This window comes from Oncorhynchus nerka, linkage group LG8, assembly GCF_034236695.1.
Source record: "Oncorhynchus nerka isolate Pitt River linkage group LG8, Oner_Uvic_2.0, whole genome shotgun sequence".
Lineage (NCBI taxonomy): Eukaryota > Metazoa > Chordata > Actinopteri > Salmoniformes > Salmonidae > Oncorhynchus > Oncorhynchus nerka.
The window spans coordinates 36,939,927-36,958,249 of NC_088403.1; the positions used below are offsets into that span (position 1 = coordinate 36,939,927).

At 41.4% G+C, this 18,323-nt stretch overlaps 1 protein-coding gene across 2 annotated transcripts in view; it reads left to right on the top strand.

Annotated features, from left to right (window-relative positions):
• The first annotated feature begins 2,151 nt into the window (after positions 1-2,151).
• Positions 2,152-18,323, top strand: part of LOC115133246 (GRAM domain-containing protein 4-like) — a 73,530-nt gene continuing 57,358 nt past the window's right edge. For both annotated transcript variants that reach the window (XM_029666285.2, XM_029666287.2), the window contains exons 1-2: positions 2,152-2,504; positions 6,189-6,405. In XM_029666285.2, coding sequence (XP_029522145.1) covers positions 2,401-2,504; positions 6,189-6,405 — 321 coding nt within the window. In that variant the 5' untranslated portion in view covers positions 2,152-2,400. The remainder of the gene's footprint in view (positions 2,505-6,188; positions 6,406-18,323) is intronic.

Genomic DNA, 18,323 nt, shown 5'->3' on the forward strand with positions numbered 1-18,323 from the left:
GCTACAGCATACAATTACATTCTAGATGATTCTGTGCTTCCACCTTTGTGGCAACAGTTTTGAAAAGGCCCTTTCCTGTTTCAGCATGACAATGCTGAACAAAGCGAGGTCAATACAGATATTTTTTTTTGAGATCGGTGTGGAAGAACTTGATTGGCCTGCACAGAGCCCTGACCTCAACCCCATCAAACACCTTTGAGATGAGATGAATTGGAACGCCGACTGCAAGCCAGGCCTAATCGCTCAACATCAGTGTCCGACCTCACTAATGCGCTTGTGGCGCATGATGTTGGGATGAGATGTTTGACGAGCAGGTGTCCACATACTTTTGGTCATATAGTGTACTTTTGGCCATGTAGTGTATCAACAGTTTCATCACTGAGTCACAGACCTTGTCTCACAATAGACTGACAACAGACAGACACAGGGTTATATGATTCCATCCCAGTGTTTAATCTCATCATTAGGTTTCACGGGGGGCAGAGTTCACTTTATTCAGACAGCCAATCCAGTGAGATGTAGTGTAAGGGGGGTCATTCCCTGACCAGGATGGAACACCAGCAGTATCAGACTATCAGCTGCTGGAGAGTATAGAGAAGACCATTGTATAGTGTCAAATGCATGTTGACTAGTCTACAATTATTTTTGCAACAACTGCATAACAGGACAAACGGAATATACAGTCGTGGGCAAAAGTTTTGAGAATGACACAAATATTAATTTTCGCAAAATCTGCTGCCTTAGTTTGTATGATGGCAATTTGCATATACTCCAGAATGTTATGAAGAGTAAACAGATGAATTGCAATGAATTGCAAATTCCCTCTTTGCCACGCAAATGAACTGAATCCCCCCAAAAACATTTCCACCGCATTTCAGCCCTGCCACAAGGACCAGCTGACATCATGTCAGTGATTCTCTCGTTAACACAGGTGTGAGTGTTGACGAGGACAAGGCTGAAGATCACTCTGTCATGCTGATTGAGTTCGGAAAACAGACTGGAAGCTTCAAAAGGAGGGTGCTTGGAATCCTTGTTCTTGGAATCATTTTCTCTGAATCCCCTTTCCGATTGTTTGGGGCATCCGGAAAAAAGCTTGTCTGGAGAAGACAAGGTGAGCGCTACCATCAGTCCTGTGTCATGCCAACAGTAAAGCATCCTGAGACCATTCATGTGTGGGGTTGCTTCTCAGCCAAGGGAGTGGGCTCACTCACAATTTTGCCTAAGAACACAGCCACGAATAAAGAATGGTACCAACACATCCTCCGAGAGCAACTTCTCCCAACCATCCAGGAACAGTTTGGTGGCGAACAATGCCTTTTCCAGCATGATGGAGCACCTTGCCATAAGGCAAAAGTGTCTCGGGGAACAAAACATCGATATTTTGGGTCTATGGCTAGGAAACTCCCCACACCTTAATCCCATTGAGAACTTGTGGTCAACCCTCAAGAGGCGGGTGGACAAACAAAACCCCACAAATTCTGACAAACTCCAAGCATTGATTTTGCAAGAATGGGCTGCCATCAGTCAGGATGTGGCCCAGAAGTTAATTGACAGCATGCCAAGACGGATTGCAGAGGTCTTGATAAAGAAGGGTCAACACTGTAAATATTGACTCTTTGCATCAACTTCATGTAATTGTCAATAAAGTCCTTATGAAATGTTTGTAATTATACTTCAGTATTCCATAGTAACATCTGACAAAAATATCTAAAGACACTGAAGCAGCAAACTTTGTGGAATTAAACATTTGTGTCATTCTCAAAACCTTTGGCCATGACTGTACATTGTTTTTGAGCTCATTTCTGTAGATGATGGAAGTTTAGATTTTTACCTTGCTAATCTGAGTGGAAACATGCAAAGGTTTGCATTTCAAAAACACTTGGCAACTGTTTGGTTATTTAATTAAAACATTGTTTCATTGCTGTTTTATATATAAATGTTTATATGTGCAAATGTCAATTAATCTGTATTACATGAAAGAACTGTCGAATAATATATGAAATCAACTGTGCACATGCAATACTGTTTGTAGGCCTGCATTGCTATAATATTGTCATCCAACAGAGGATGCTGATGGGCATTATGAAGGCAGACGAATACAGAGTGGGCGGTACAATAACGGAAAGGAAAGGCTTGTAGATAACTTTGGAACTCCATAAACGGCCCCTTTAAGAAAGGAAGTCTGCTGATATTGACGGAATTCCCTGATCTGGCTTGCGAGAGCTATGGAATTAAGAGAGAGAGTGGCTGGTTTCAAACGGTACTGACGGAGATCGCCTATACTATTATCTATCGGGGGGGAACTGGCATTCATGCAAAACTAATCAAGGTTGCAGCGGGATGTAAACTCGTTTCTTTGGTTTACAAAAGAGCGGATTGCGATGGCGGGGCTGAGGCTCAATGAACAGCTTGTGGCTTGGCGGATCTGAGCAGGTGGACGCTACTGGATACATTCAAAGGCAATTCTCTGTGTTAATGAAACTTTGCTACGATTTACGGGCTGGGTAAGAAACGTATTTTTTTTAAATATAAATAATATCATGTAAAGTAGCCTAGCTCAAGTCTTTGTGTATGATGTTTATGTAAACGTCAGGCTTTTAGTTGGGTAATTAATGTATTTAATAGAGCGCAAGGGCTACTGTGCGTAGCCTGTCATTTACGAAGATTACAATTTTAATTGAGAAATGGGAACTACAAGTAAACGAAAGTATTACAAATGAAACGTTGCATCGCCATAGTTTCAATAATGAAGCGAAGACGAACATAACGGACTTGTCACGTTGTCACCACGGGCCAACACCTACTGTTGCTCACGCGGATTGTTACAAATCGTCGCGGGTACAGTGAAGCCATACATTCCTGGTCCTTCGTACTCTGTCAATTATCACCCTGTGTTAGGCTCATTTTATAAGCCGTTTTATTTTTGTTTGCTGCGAAGCTATGACCGCTCACAGTGCCTTAGCCTTTGATCATAACTCTGTTCCATTACGTCACACAAGTAATTGGACGAAGGCGTCTTCTGTAAGGGGAAGGTTTGTTAAAGGATCCCCGAAGCTCTTTGAGTGATCGGAAGCCTGAGCACCAACGCCAATCAGCCTACACCACTGTACACACGCGTGTCATTATTATGACAACTAGCGTCGCCATGTCAGCAAATGACTGCTGTCTGAACACCCACACATCCAATTAGGTCACTTGTCTATAGACAGTCAGTGTTACAAAACGGATTTGAAAAACAAAACTGAAATGGGCATTAAGGCCTTCATTGTGTACAAGGCTTTATTGATTTATCCCAGTTGTAGCCAACAGTATTTTTCAGTGACAACATGTTTCTGGCGGCCTTCTGTTACACACAGGTGTTCAGGGGCATGCTAGATAGCTACTTAGCACAGGTGGTCCATGTCTTCTGTAAGCACACACTAACATGGAGATATGGCCATGTGGGAACACGAACCCCAACCCTATTTAAAAAAGAAAAGACAAAATGTGTATCAATTTAACATTGTTTTTTTTAATCTTTTTTTTTCTTCCTGATATGAAAGATAAGGTCCTTCCAAACCCGTACCGCAAGCGATGCATGTTAATGTTCAGAAGTTCTGTGGTGTGCTAAGGTGACAACAATGCCTGCCATGGATGTTTCCCAGTAAGAACACGTTTAAAGCCTCAAAGGATAAGATCATCCAACTTTCAAAACAAGTCAATTGTCAATTTTGGCTAGTCGAGGCAGTCAACTTAGTTAACAAGCTAGATAGCTGTATAGTTTTCTATCACATTCATGAATTTGTTTGGAAACCATTAACAAGCTAATTGGCTACCACATGTTATTGTCACTGTGATAGTAGGTAGTAAGCAACAAGAAATGCCAAATAACAGTCTAAAAATCACAAGGGTAAAAAAAAAAAACAGATTTGGCCATTCAGACAGAAGTCCCATGGCCTGGAAAGATTCACAAATAGCTTTCTGGTGTCCTCAGATAGTATTGATATATTTTATTTCATATTTTCTAAATAATAATAATTGTTGAAATCAGGTTGTTTTTGTTCCTATTTAACTTAATTTTTTATAAAAATGACCAAACACTCTAAAACATTTAGCCTAACGTTGACATTCATTCAGAATTCAGTCTCTGAATGAACAATCGCATGTCAACTACAGGTTCAGTGGGTCTGCAACCAGGAATTACATTGACAGGGGGTTTGGTGTATTTCATGTGAAACAAAACCTGTGAGGTGACTGTGCCTAAAATTAATGTGATGCCTACAGGTGAGTGTGAGAGGTGTAAAACACTTGCCAATGGGGGTTTCAGGAGGGGGTTCCAGGTGGGAGTTTTTAGTTTGTATTATGCTCAAAGATCTGTTCATTTATCTCTCACCCTAAACCTAACAATGTCTGATTAATGTCTTTGTTTAATTCAACAATGTCCTATTTTCTATTCAAGTGTGGGGCCTTCCATCACTACTAAACGATGCCATTGACTATCCAGTTCCTAGAATGCGGTTTTCTTCATCTCAAGGTGCTCAATCAAACACACACTAGGCACTGAGGGGAGCATAGTCAAGTGTCTGTGGCCCCTTCTCTTTTATTCAGAAGATTCACATCAGAGGTGGTAATCTCATTGAAGTGAGACACGACAGCACTCATGGCTGCCATTGCAATGGCTCTCATAGGCATATAGACCCGATGTGCAGTCTACTGTGTCAAGAGTACAGTGTCAATTCGCCTGAATATTTGAGGTGTGGGTGAGTGTCTTGAGTCTGTGTAGTCTAACCTTGTATATGTTTGACTGTGTGTATGATTAAGCAGTACTTAAGAGCTCTCTAGGTATATCCCATTGAGGAAAAACTCACTCTTCTCTGAACAACATTACATCTTTACCCTATGGTACCCTTTCACCTCACCTTGCTCCTGCAACTGTCTAGATGCTTCACTAAGCTAAGCTGATGGTGGTGAGCTATGGGGTCATTATCTGACTAGAGAATGTTACCTAAGGGCTGATCTAATGTCAGAGGTTAATCAACCTCTTAAATGGTCATGGTTAGGATTGGGGCAGGGATAATCTGATTCTAGATCTGTGGTTAGGGGTAACTTCTACCTTGAGAATCATTAGCTAGGAATATGGGACAAAATTCTGAACTTTTGACAAAATGTAATCCACTAAGGGAAGTTGTCCAAATATGTATGATGCCTTCAAATGGGGGGGATTAGATACAGTGAGAAAGTTGGAGGCATTAAAATGCTAACATCTCCTGTTATTGGTAATGGTGAGAGATTAGCATGTTTTGATATTATGGCCCTTTCAAATGGGGGGACTAGATGCATAAAGTGCATTTATTTCTAAATGGTAGAACAGCTATGTATGAAAATACCCTCAAATAAAATGTGACTTTCTGTGCTGTTGCCTCATAAAACATTTGATCTCAAATTCAAAATACTGGAGTAGGCTATAGAGCCAAATTAAACGTTTTAGCTTCAATGCCTAAATAAATACGCAGGGGAGTGTAGATGTAGGTCAAAAGGATTCACATTAATCAAGTCGTTAAGTCGTATATATTTTTGGTGACAGTGTTTGAAGTGAGAGGGTGATCGCCTCTTGTCTCCATCTCGCTCCACGCCTCGTTGTGATAATTTCCTAAGCAGTAAGAGATGTGGCCCTGGATGATGGCGGATGACTCAAACACTGAGCCTTCGATGGATCTACCGCTAGATCTATATGGCTGTGTTCCAAATGGCACCCTATTCCCTTCATAGCTCACTACTTTTGAGCAGGGCCTATAGAGCTCTGGTCAAAAGTGCACTATATAGGGCACCATTTGGGACACCGTCTCTGTCATTAGGCTGTCTGAGTCATAGACAGATGACAAACACAATTATGAAAGGTGATCGTCTTTAACTGGATACTGGGGCAGAGATGACATCTTAAATGGAGTGATCTGCTACATTATTAGGATACTGTGGCTCCTGGCTGGCCTATATATTAGTCTGTCTGTATGGTGTCTATTTATGCATCTTATTTAAAAAAAGGCTTGTATTGGCCACACTCAACAATTGTCTTAACTTGTGCATCTGTGTTCTGTAGTGTTCAGGTACTTATTTACAAAAGCAACTTCTAACGCAAAGAAATTTGTCCCTTTCATTTTCACTGCGTTTCAAAGGGGAACCTTTGACCCTTCTCTGTTTTGTCTTTTCAGAAATGCTGTACACCATGCTAAGGTAAAGCCGCCGACGAGAGGGGTGTTGAACATGCTAAAGCGGCTGGACAAAATCAGGTTCAGAGGTCAGAAGCGAGACGACTTCCTGGATCTAGCAGAGTCCCCCAACGGATCCGACAATGAATGTAGCGATGACATCCTGCTGAGGACGAAGCCTTCACTCAAGACACAAGACACGGAAGAACTAGGAGACCCTGTAAGTATTCATTCTACTTAGCTGTGTTCTTTGACTCAAATGAGAGACCTGTCGTGGAAATTTCCTCTATTAACCAAATCATGAGCACAACCCACATCACAAGTCAGAGTTAGTTATCAAAGTCCATCTTTAATTATATGAGCTCTATCACAACCCTGTGACTCTCAGATCAATTCAGTGTCTATCAATGAATTCTCTGAGAGCCCCCTTACACATTGCAACGGAGATCCTTTAATAGCAAAGAACACACATAGTCAGACAGCATAGACATAATAAATCATTCAGCTTTGTCTCCTTACTCAAACCCTAGAACCATAAACCAATCCTCCATATTTACATTTACATTTATGTCATTTAGCAGACGCTCTTATCCAGAGCGACTTACAAATTGGTGCGTTCACCTTAAGACATCCAGTGGAACAGCCACTTTACAATAGTGCATCTAAATCTTTTAAGGGGGGGGGGGGGGGGGTGAGAAGGATTACTTTATCCTATCCTAGGTATTCCTGAAAGAGGTGGGGTTTCAGGTGTCTCCGGAAGGTGGTGATTGACTCCGCTGTCCTGGCGTCGTGAGGGAGTTTGTTCCACCATTGGGGGGCCAGAGCAGCGAACAGTTTTGACTGGGCTGCGCGGGAACTGTACTTCCTCAGTGGTAGGGAGGCGAGCAGGCCAGATATATCAACAGGCATATATCAAATTGTCATTTAGATACAACCAATTCTAAATACAACCAATCCTGGACAAGCTCACGGGGAGCATAGAATGATTCCAGACACTGCCATCCTCCTCTCCCGATGGGAAAAGTAGGGAGTGACTGGCACACAGACACAGTGGAGCAAAAGATATGATGACACCTTGACCTCTCCCCTCTCTGCGGCCCATGCAACTTAGTCTTGACATAGAACAGATAACTGCAACCCCGCCATAGTATTATACAAAAATAACGTTCTGATGAGAAGTAACTTACAAACATATGATGAATATAAAACATCTTACCTATGTTACCAACCAATTCTGATTATTCCCCAACAGACCATGAGCAGGGACAGCAGTTTTTCCTTTCAACGGGACCCGACCAGGAAAAACTCTGGGTCATAGTTATAGGCCGTATCAGGTGGTCTGGAAACTCTACGTCAGTGTTTCCTAACGGGTCTTGAAATATTGTGTGGATGAAGGGCGGGTGGGTGGCAGTCGGGTTGCATCAACAGAAAACCATACAAAATAAATTGTATAATTCTTGAGCAATTTAGATCTATAGGCTACATTTGAGTTTACGCTATGGAATTAGTGTGTAGGTCCTAAATCTTAGGCTTTACGCGTGACATAGCCTACACACCAATTGCCAAGCTCTTGGGAATGGTCAGAAAAATGATCTTATCAATGTCTCTTTAAAAAATAAAAATATTCAAGAGAACCTGCAAAATGGAGAGTTAAAAATAAAGAAGTGAGGGCCAGAAATGTAATGTTTGGTAAAAATTTGATGACATGGTAATAGTGGATGTTGTGTGATCTGTGAGGCGCTATACAAAAGGACTTCAAATAGGCCTATGGCAGCACGTCAAAGGAACGGTAGCCTACTGTTCAGATGGGTTAAATGTAAACTGAAATCTGGACACAGACTACACAGTGCATTCGGAAAGTATTCAGACCCCTTGACTTCTTCCACATTTTGTTACAGCCTTGTTCTAAAATTGATTGAACTGTGTATTCCCTCAATCAACACACAAATCCTCATAATGACAAAGCAAAAACAGGTTTGTAGAAATGTTTGCTAATTTAAAAAAAAATGAAATATGACATTTACATAGTGGTTCGTCCTTTAAAAGTTGCAGCATATTGCAGCACAGCTTGCGTGGTGTCCCAGAATTCTATGGCACGTTATTTAAGTGGCAACCACTGGTACCATTAATGCTAGTCCCATGATTGTCTTACAGGAACACGAAACGGTGCTAAAATAGTTGTAGGCTACTGCTTCAAATCCTATTGCTTCTAACTTCAATATGCTCTTTAAATAAGACCTACACCACTTTTAACAGCACATTACTCAACACTAGTAGGCGACATGAGACTCATGTCACCTACTGTATGCCTACAGTATATCGAAAAATATGACGTGACTCTCTGCCAATAATTACATATCGAGGATTGGATGATTCTAAATTAAAACCAAAAGCCGCCTCATGGGGCTCCCGGTGGCGGCCGGCACGGGTATCTGTAGCAACTCATTTTACATTGCGATGTGGTGACTTAGACCACTGCGTCACTGGGGAGGCCCCACCCACAAAGTATCAAAATACAGAGAGGTGTTGGTAAAGGTGTATTATCCTGCTAACAGCCAATAAAGGGCTATTATAATACTGTACATGGTGTCCAGGTCAGGATAACCAAAGCATTTCTTTATTAAAGACTATCAGAAAGAATGTTGGTACTTATTTATTTTGATCCAAAGCCATGAATGAGTGAATCACTCAGCTTTATGTAGGTGCTGCTACATGACTGTGCCATCAACTTGATATCTAAAAAATATGGTTATTTATTAAATAAATAAAAAAACGAAAGTCAGCGATTGTAAAGTGAATAAAGACCAAAATAATATTAGTATTGACCAAAACATTTATTTCTGTTTTAAGAGGAGAGAAACACTGGACCAATTGTGCACCGTCCTATTGGTCGGATGTGATACAATACCTTTTGGTGGATTAAACTGAAATTGCAACCAATCACGGGCCAGTTATGATACAGCCAACCTAACTAATTTGACAATAGAATTCTCCCGCCACCCCCCTCCTAGGCAAGTCTATTGTCCAGCTACCTGCTAATAGCTGTACAACATGACCATGTGTGTTAGAAATAGTATTTTCCAGTAAGCAACAATTTGTTTACCTTCATTAGAAAACTTTGTTCCAATATTTCTGTAATTCAGTGATATTTATTCCCATAGTGATTAGTTATGGATCCTTAACTAAATAAACATTGGCATTTTGAAAGTTTTTATCATTTTATTAACGAAAGCATAAAAATAGTAGTTTAGTAGTTATTAGTTATGTTGTTTTAGTTTGAACGTGCAGACTGGCACTAAGAACAGCGGGAACGTTTCCCTAGTTGGGGCCATTATTAATGCAATGCCCCTTAAAGTGTTGCTTTGTGCTGCCCAGTGTGGTGGGGGTCCACATTCCTCCTCCCTTCCTCATGGGTTAGGTCTGTCTTCTGTGCGCAGCTCTGCGGCCCATCCCGTGCCCCCTGCCCTCATGCCTTGAACCTCGCGCGCTTTCAGTGGATACACTTGTGAACTGCAAGGAAATCCCATTGTGCGCCACTCGGGAGCCATGACCAATATATATTGTCCTGCTAATAGGGTTAATAATATCTGTGAGAATATCCAAGGGGCTTTTATAGAATTCTAAATTAAACAAAGTGATTATTATTAAAAAATGTTTTCAAATAAAGTAAAATGACTGAGGAAAAAGGCCATTCTTGAACATGGAGTGAGACATTGTTACTAATTTGTAAATAAAGCCAGTTTTGTTATTTATTTCTATTATCTTATGGGCCTCCCAGTAGAGGCCGGCATGGGTATTGAACCAGCATCTGTAACACAGCTGGCACTGCTATACAGTGTCTTAGACCGTTGTGCCACTCAGTCGCTGTACAACGTGACTATTCGGGAGTGGGCTACACTACTACAGTAAGAGTAAAATAATTTAAACCTTAGTGTAACAACAGTTTTGGTAAATATTACTGAAGGTGTGCACAACTCAGTTTCTATTTAGGTTTATGTTGCACGTTCATTGTCAAAAAAAAAACAAAAAAAAAGCATAATCAGTGCTCTAGCTCACCCTTGTGCTGGTCTGGAGCAATGAAGTGGTGACACAGGGTACTGTACTGAACCACAAAGTACCTCTAAGTACCGCAGCATAATCGCATAACTTTAGTGGAGCAACCACTAAATATTCAAACCCTTTAATCAGTGCTTTGTTGAAGCATCTTTGGCAGAGATTACAGCCTCTAGTCTTCTTGCGTATGACGTTACAAGCATGGCACACCTGTATTTGGGGAGTTTCTTCCATTCCTCTTTGCAGATCCTCTCAGGCCCTGTCATATTGGATGTGGAGTGTCGCTGCACAGCTATTTTCAGGACTCTCCAGAGATGTAGATCGGGTTCAAGTCTGGGCTCTGGCTGGGACACTCAAGGACATTCAGAGACTTGTCCTGAAACCACGCCTGTGTTGTCTTGGCTTGGTGCTTAGAGTCGTTGTCCTGTTGGAAGATGAACTTTCACCCCAGTCTGAGGTCCTAACCTGCTCAAGAGTGCTTTTCATCAAGGATCTCTCTGTACTTTTCTCCGTTCAGCTTTCCCTCGATCCTGATTAGTCTCCCAGTCCCTGCTGCTGAAAAACATCCCCACATCATGAAGCTGCCACCACCAACCTTCTGGAAGGTTCTCCCCATCTCAACAGAGGAGCTCTGTCAAAGTGACCATCGGGTTCTTGGTCTCCTCCCTGACCAAGGGCCTTCTCCCCCGATTCTCAGTTTGGCTGGGCGGCCAGATCTAGGAAAAAGTCTTTGGGGTTACACACTTCTTCAATTTAAGAATGATGGAGGCCACTGTGTTCTTGGACTTTCAATGCTGCAGAAATGTTTTGGTACCCTTCCCGACATCTGTGCCTCGACACAATCATGTCTTGGAGCTCTACGAACAATTGCTTCGACCTCATGGCTTGGTTTTTGCTCTGACATTCACTGTCAACTGGGGTGTTTAAACAGGTGTGTGTGCCTTTCCAAATCATGTCCAATCAGTTGAATTTACCACATGTGCTCTAATCAAGTTGTAGAAACATCTCAAGGATGATCAATGGGAACAGGATGCAATTGAGCTCAATTTTGAGTCTCATACCAAAGGGTCTAAATACTTATGTAAATAAGGTACACTAACGGTCAATTTTTAGAACACCGACTTATTCAAGAGTTGTATTTCTATTTTGTACATCGTAGAATAAAAGTGAGTACCTCAACTATGAAATAACACTTATGGATTCATGTAGTAACCAAAAAAGTGTTGAAGAATCTGAAATATATTTTGATTTGTTTAAATAGCCACCCTTTGCCTTGATGACAGCTTTGCACACTGTTGGCATTCTCTCAACCAGATTCACCTGGAATGCTTTTCCAACACTCTTGAAGGAGTTCCCACATATGCTGAGCACTTGTTGGCTGCTTTTCCTTCACTCTGCAGTCCAACTCATCTCAATTGGGTTAAGGTCGGGTGATTGTGGAGGCCAGGTCATCTGATGCAGTGCTCCATCACTATCCTTCTTGGTCAAATAGCCCTTACACAGCCTGCAGGTGTGTTGGGTTATTGTCCTGTTGAAAAACAAATGATAGTCCCAATAAGCACAATCCATTGGATGGAGAATTGCTGCAGAATGCTGTGATGGCCATGCTGGTGTGCCTTGAATTCTAAATTCTAAATTCAAGACCGTGTCACCAGCAAAGAACCCCCACACCATAACACCACCTGCTCCATGCTTTACGGTGGGAAATATACATGTGGAGATCATCCGTTCACCCACACAGCGTTTCACAAAGGCACTGCGGTTGGAATCAAAAATCTTCAATTTGGACAAAATTCCACCAGTCTAATGTCCATTGCTCGTGTTTCTTGGCTCAAGCAAGTTTTTGTCTTATTGGTGTCCGTTTAGTAGTGGTTTCTTTGCAGCAATCGACCATGAAGGCCTGACTCGCACAGTCTCCTCTCAACAGTGGATGTTGAGATGTCTGTTACTTGAACTCTGCAGCATTTATTTGAGCTGCAATTTCTGAGGCTGGCAACTCTAACTTAACCTCTGCAGCAAAGGTAACTCTGGGTCTACTTTTTCTGTGGCGGTCCTCATGAGAGCCAGTTTTGTCATAGTGCTTGATGGTTTTTGCGACTGCACTTGAAGAACCTTTCAAAGTTCTTGACATTTTCCAGTTTGACTGACCTTCATGTCTTAAAGTAATGATGGACTGTCTTTTCTCTTTGCTTATTTGATCTATTCTTGCCATAATATGGACTTGTTTTTTTTACCAAATAGGGCTATCTTCTGTATACCACCCTAACTTGTCACAACACAACTGATTGGCTTAAATGCATTAAGAAGAAAAAATTCCACAAATGAACTTTTAAGTAGGCACACCTATTAATGGAAATTAATTCCAGGTGACTACCTCATGAAGCTGGTTGAGAGAATGCCAAGCGGGTGCAAAGCTGTCATCAAGGCAAAGGGTGGCTTTTGAAGAATCTCAATCTCAAAAAACTTTTTGGGTTACTACATGTTTCCATGTGTGGTATTTCATAGTTTTGATGTCTTCCCTACTATTCTACAATGTAGAAAATAGTAAAAATAAAGGGTTTTCTAAACATTCTGACCGGTAGTGTTTCTATTTTTTTAATAGACTTTCAAAAATGTCTAAACCTGTTTTAAGAGTTTAAAGAGAGCCATATCTGATAAGCCAATAAAAAGAAAAGGATTAAGATGGGCTAAAGTACACAAACTGGACAGGAACTCTGCCTAGAGGTCCAGCATCCCGGGGTCGCCTCTTCACTGTTGACGTTGAGACTGGTGTTTTGCGGTGTTTGCCTTTGTTTCTGGCCATTTTGAGCCAGTAATCGAACCCATAAATGCTGATGCTCCAGATACTCAACTAGTCTAAAGAAGGCCCGTTTCTATTTTTTTTATTGCTTCTTTAAGCAGTACAACAGTTTTCAGATGTGCTAACATCATAGAAAAAGGGTTTTCTTATTAGCCTTTTTAAAATGATAAACTTGGATTAGCTAACACAACGTGCCATTGGAACACAGGAGTGATGGTTGCTCATAACGGGCCTCTACGCCTATGTAGATATTCCATAAAAATATTTGCTGTTTCCAGCTACAATAGTCACTTACAACATTAACAATGTCTACACTGTATTTCTGATCTATTTAATGTTATTTTAATGAATTATAAAAAATTGCTTTTCTTTCGAAAACAAAGGACATTTCTAAGTGACCCCAAACTTTTGAACGGTAGTGTAAATTGGGCACAAAATCATTCCACCATCTGACTGTAGCCTACAGAACATTTTCTATTTTTTCTTTCCACTGAAATGTTCCGCTTGTCCTCCGTTTGATGTTTCCCCGAAAAGCTCCTACTGGCAGACGTGTTTTCCCACACATCTAGCCTACTTTGCAGACCGAAGTTTGATCTTAGCTTAACATCTCCAGCACCTCCTGGGGGGAGCAAAGAGACTGTTTTAATGTTGCTACAGACGTGTGTGTGTGTGTGTGAGACAGGTTCCAGTGAAGTTGATTACTTATCCTTCAGGGAGACTTAATGGAGAACGTACTTCAGCAAGAGTGGGAGGGAAAGGGAAAAGGAAGCACAGGGTGGTTTGATGGGCATTCTTCCTGTTTACTCTACTCATTCCTCAGAGGGAGGGTTGGATGGAGAGAGGGATACAGAGTACACACACACACACACACAACCTCTTATAGGCTTTCAGCCACTATGGTTACTCTGAATTTATTGTCCCCTGCTTGCCAATTTAATATATCATTACTGCTGATGATCTCAGTGTTTGGACTTTCTCAACAGGATATTTTAAACTGCACTGTCATCTTGACTTTTTCATGCTTCATGTACCATCAGCCAGTCAGTGTTTTTCCCCCATATTGAAACAGTAGATTGGTCACTTGATTGTCTAATTTCCTCAGAGGTCAGTTTCCTGTGCTCATCTGCTGATTTTCTAATATAAACTGAGGCCTTTGCAGAGTTAGGACTTTAGTGTACACATTTCGAGTGTGTGTGTGGATGTCGCAGGCTGCCCGCCCTGTGTGTTTCTATGCCAGGCATGTGGGCAGCTGCTCACTGAGAGGGTGTGAGAGGTCACTGACTGGAGGAGGCCTCAGGAAAAGACAGTCAGTCGTTGCGTACACAGTCCTTTCACTTCATATAAAGTGCCGTCGGAAAGTATTCAGACCCCTTGACTTTTTCCACATTTTGGTACTTTACAGCCTAATTCTAAAATGGATTAAATAAATAAAAAATCCTCAGCAATCAACACACAATACCCCATAATGACAAAGCAGAAAATGTTTTTCAAATGTAGAAAAATAAGATGCCTTATTTACTTAAGTATTCAGACTCATTGCTATGAGACTTGAAATTGAGCTCTGGTGCATTCAAATAAAAAAGACATGATTAGGAAAGGCATACACCTGTCTATATTGGGTCCCAAAGTTGACAGTGCATGTCAGCAAAAACCAAGCCATGAGGTCGAAGGAATGGTCCGTAGAGCTCTTATGTATGCAATAAAATGCAAATTAATTACTTAAAAATCATACAATGAGATTTTCTGGATTTTTGTTTTAGATTCCGTCTCTCACAGTTGAAGTGTACCTATGATAAAAATTACAGACCTCTACATGCTTTGTAAGTAGGAAACACTACCGATTCTGCAGGTTATCAAATACTTTTTCTCCCCACTGTATGTAATCAAATATATTCACCCCACCCAGTATTGTAATCAAAACTTACCAGAAAGCATGTAGTCCTTGGCTCAGACAGTGTAGTAGTCTGGGCTCAATCATTACTGTGCAAGATCTTGAGAATCACATGTACATGTGATTCTCAAAAAAAGGTTAACTGTTATAAGCTAACTTTTTTGATGAATTTAAGCAAAATTCACCAAATCCCCAGGCTTAAACTTCCCATGGAAAATATCTGGGAAAATTCTGGAAATTTAACCTAAACGTTTCTGACCCTTTGCAACGCTCCCCATCCAACCTAACAGAGCTTGAGGGGATCTGCAGAGAAGAATGGGAGAAACTCCACAAATACAGGTGTATCACGCTTGTAGCGTCATACCCAAGAAGACTTGAGACCGTAATCGCTGCCAAAGGCGCTTCAACAAAGTACGCAGGTGGCTTTTAAATGTAATATTTCAGAAATGTTTGCTAATTTATATATATTTTTTAAAATGAACAGTTTTTGTTTTGTTATGGGGTATTGTATGTAGATTGACTGAAAAAGGGAAAGGGTTTGAATACTTTCCGAAGGCTTTGTATACACATACTTTACCCTCCGCTGTATTCTCCCTGTTCCTCCCCTTATTGCGCCTGTCAGAGCAGATGAGTCCGACGGGGGCATTTGGATACATATACAGGCTAGGAAGGTGAAACAAGGAGAGTAGGACTAGACTATTGAGTCTCCCATTCCCCTGTGCGTAACCTTTAACTCGCATGTCAAACTCAAGGCCCGGACCTCTAGCCCTTTCAATCTGGTCCGCAGGTGGCTTTTCTGGGGGGAAGCTTCTGTTGACTTTGAAATGACTAAAACCATATCAAAACTGTGTACTTAATGGACCTACATTTGTGGTTGGTTTACTTTGTGCTGCTTGCTAACAGTCCTCAAAACTAAATCTAGACAGTTGGGAAAGCATTGACAGTTCCAAAAGTGATGGAAAAATATTTATTTAGCTAATTTTGAGGGCAAGGAAGTATAATAAATTAAGTGCGGCCCTGCAGACCTTGGTGAAGACAATGCGGCCCCTGGGGAAATGAGTTTCACACCCCTACTCTTACTGGTTAACTGGCACAGAGGCCCTGGTCACGAGTATTAATCCCCTGGCCACAGCACACTCAAAATGTCCTCCCTCTGTGATTAAGGCTGCACTAGGACCAGTGCCAGAGATACTGGGTCACCAACCATTGCCACGCCAGCTTCCCAGTTGCCTAGAGTACTGCTGCTGCTTCAGGTTACTGTGGTGTTAGCGTTACATCACCTTATGCCTGATGGCCTCTGGCATCAGAGGATACAAAAATAAGTTGTTTTCCTCCATTTTTCTGTCTCTCCTTTCTGTCTTGTCTCTGTGGGTTAGATGATGACAGGAGAACGCTATTGATGGATGAGAAGTGGAGTAAATGTTTATTTTCAGCTCAATAAGATGTCTCGGCCGGTCTGTGGCTTAAGGGAGAATAAGCCAAAACAAATAACATGAAGGGAGGCAATTCCTCAGCTGAGATATTCAGGCCGTTCTAGAACGTCCTATCTAGCTCTCATTCAATATCTCATACAACACAGATTGTAGGTGCAAGTGATTATCCACATGTCAATCCACTGTCCTCATTCCTGATTTTTAAGTCTTTCTGCAAAGGTACAAGTCACCGATGCATTCTAATCCATATTTAGCTTAACTATGGAACTGTCCGGATTGGTTGTATTGAGCAGGAATACTGTAACAGCTGATGACTCGATCTTGGATCAATCCATGAATCTATTCCATGATTCTGTAATGTTATGGTTTTGCCCATTTTTAATCCCCTTCTAAGTAGAGCAAATCTCAGCAGGAGTGTTTTGCAAGTCATTTGCATGGCCTGTAACCGAACCAAGAGGAATAGAAGCAGTAGAAACACCGGTCTTTTCTGGCAGACAGAGGTAAGACTAGACTTGCTTTTTAAACTCCAGACCTTTGCTAAGGCGCTGTCTGTTTGCTTAACCTTCTAACATGGAAGGAATTATCACCGCGAACAGGCGCCTACCTTAGTAGTCTGTCTGGCAGACTGTATAGCAGTCCAGTCCAGCTACTCTGCTCTTCACCAGGCCATGCCTGAGGGGTACATCCTACAGCTTGCTAATGGAGCCCTCATTGCTCCCTATATGAACAGACTGTTTTGCTCACATCCAACTTGGGCATTAGAGATGGAAAAAATTGTGTGCGTGTCCTCTCAATGTTTTCTGCTATAAAACATCCATTATTTTTCCCTCACTCCCTCCCATCACAGCAGCCCAGGTGGGTTGATCTGTCATTGATCTTTGCTAGAATGCTCTAATAGGGATGATATGTTTCTGTTAGGAGTGCTCTCTGATGTCCCACAGGGTCTGATTGTGAGTGGTCTGCCTCTGTGCTGTTGGTATCTGTTATTGGTCTTCAATTGGACAAAACCATTTTTATGCCAATCCGCTGATGATGCGACACCTGCTACAGCACTGAGTCATGATCAGGAAACGCTCTCCCGTTGGGCTGAAACGCACAGCTAGATTTTAATTGTGGATATTTATGGCTAATTGTTTTCCCCTTTAACCAAACATCAAATGTACCATTTATGTAGCCAGCTTGTGGTTTGATTGAAGGTTTAATTTCCTTCCACAGATATAATTATTAGGGTTGGGCGGTATCCAGTTTTATCATACCGTTTCTGTACTGTATTACTGGAACTTTACATAAGGGGCGCCATGAAACAGAATAAGTGTGGATGGATGGATACAATCAAATGTTTGGACACCTACTCATTCAAGGATTTTTCTTTATTTGGACTATTTTCTACTTTGTAGAATAATAGTGAACATCAAAACTATGAAATAATACGTATGGAATCATGTAGCAACCAAAAAAGGGTTAAACAAAATATATTTTAGATTATTTAAAGTAGCCTTCATGACTGCTTTGCACACTCTTAGCATTCTCTCAACCAGCTTCATGAGGTAGTCACCGGGAATGCATTTCAGTTAACAGGTATTGCTAGTTAAAAGGGGTGGCAGTTAGCATAGTGGTTAGAGCGTTGGACAAGTAACCGAAAGGTCAGCTCGGGGATTCGATCCAGCAACAAGGTAAAAATCTGTTCTGCCACCGAACAAGGCACTGTTCCCCGGTAGGCTGTCATTGTAAATAAGAATTTGTTCTTAACTGACTTAACTGGAAGGGTGGTATACAGAAGATAGCCCTATTTGGTAAAAGACCAAGTCCATATTATTGCAAGAACTGCTTAAATAAGCAAAGCGAAATGACAGTCCGTTCATTTTAAGACATGAAGGTCAGTCAATGTGGAAAGCTTCAAGTGCAGTCGCTAAAACCAAGCGCTGTGATGAAACTCTCATGAGGACTGCCACAGGAATGGA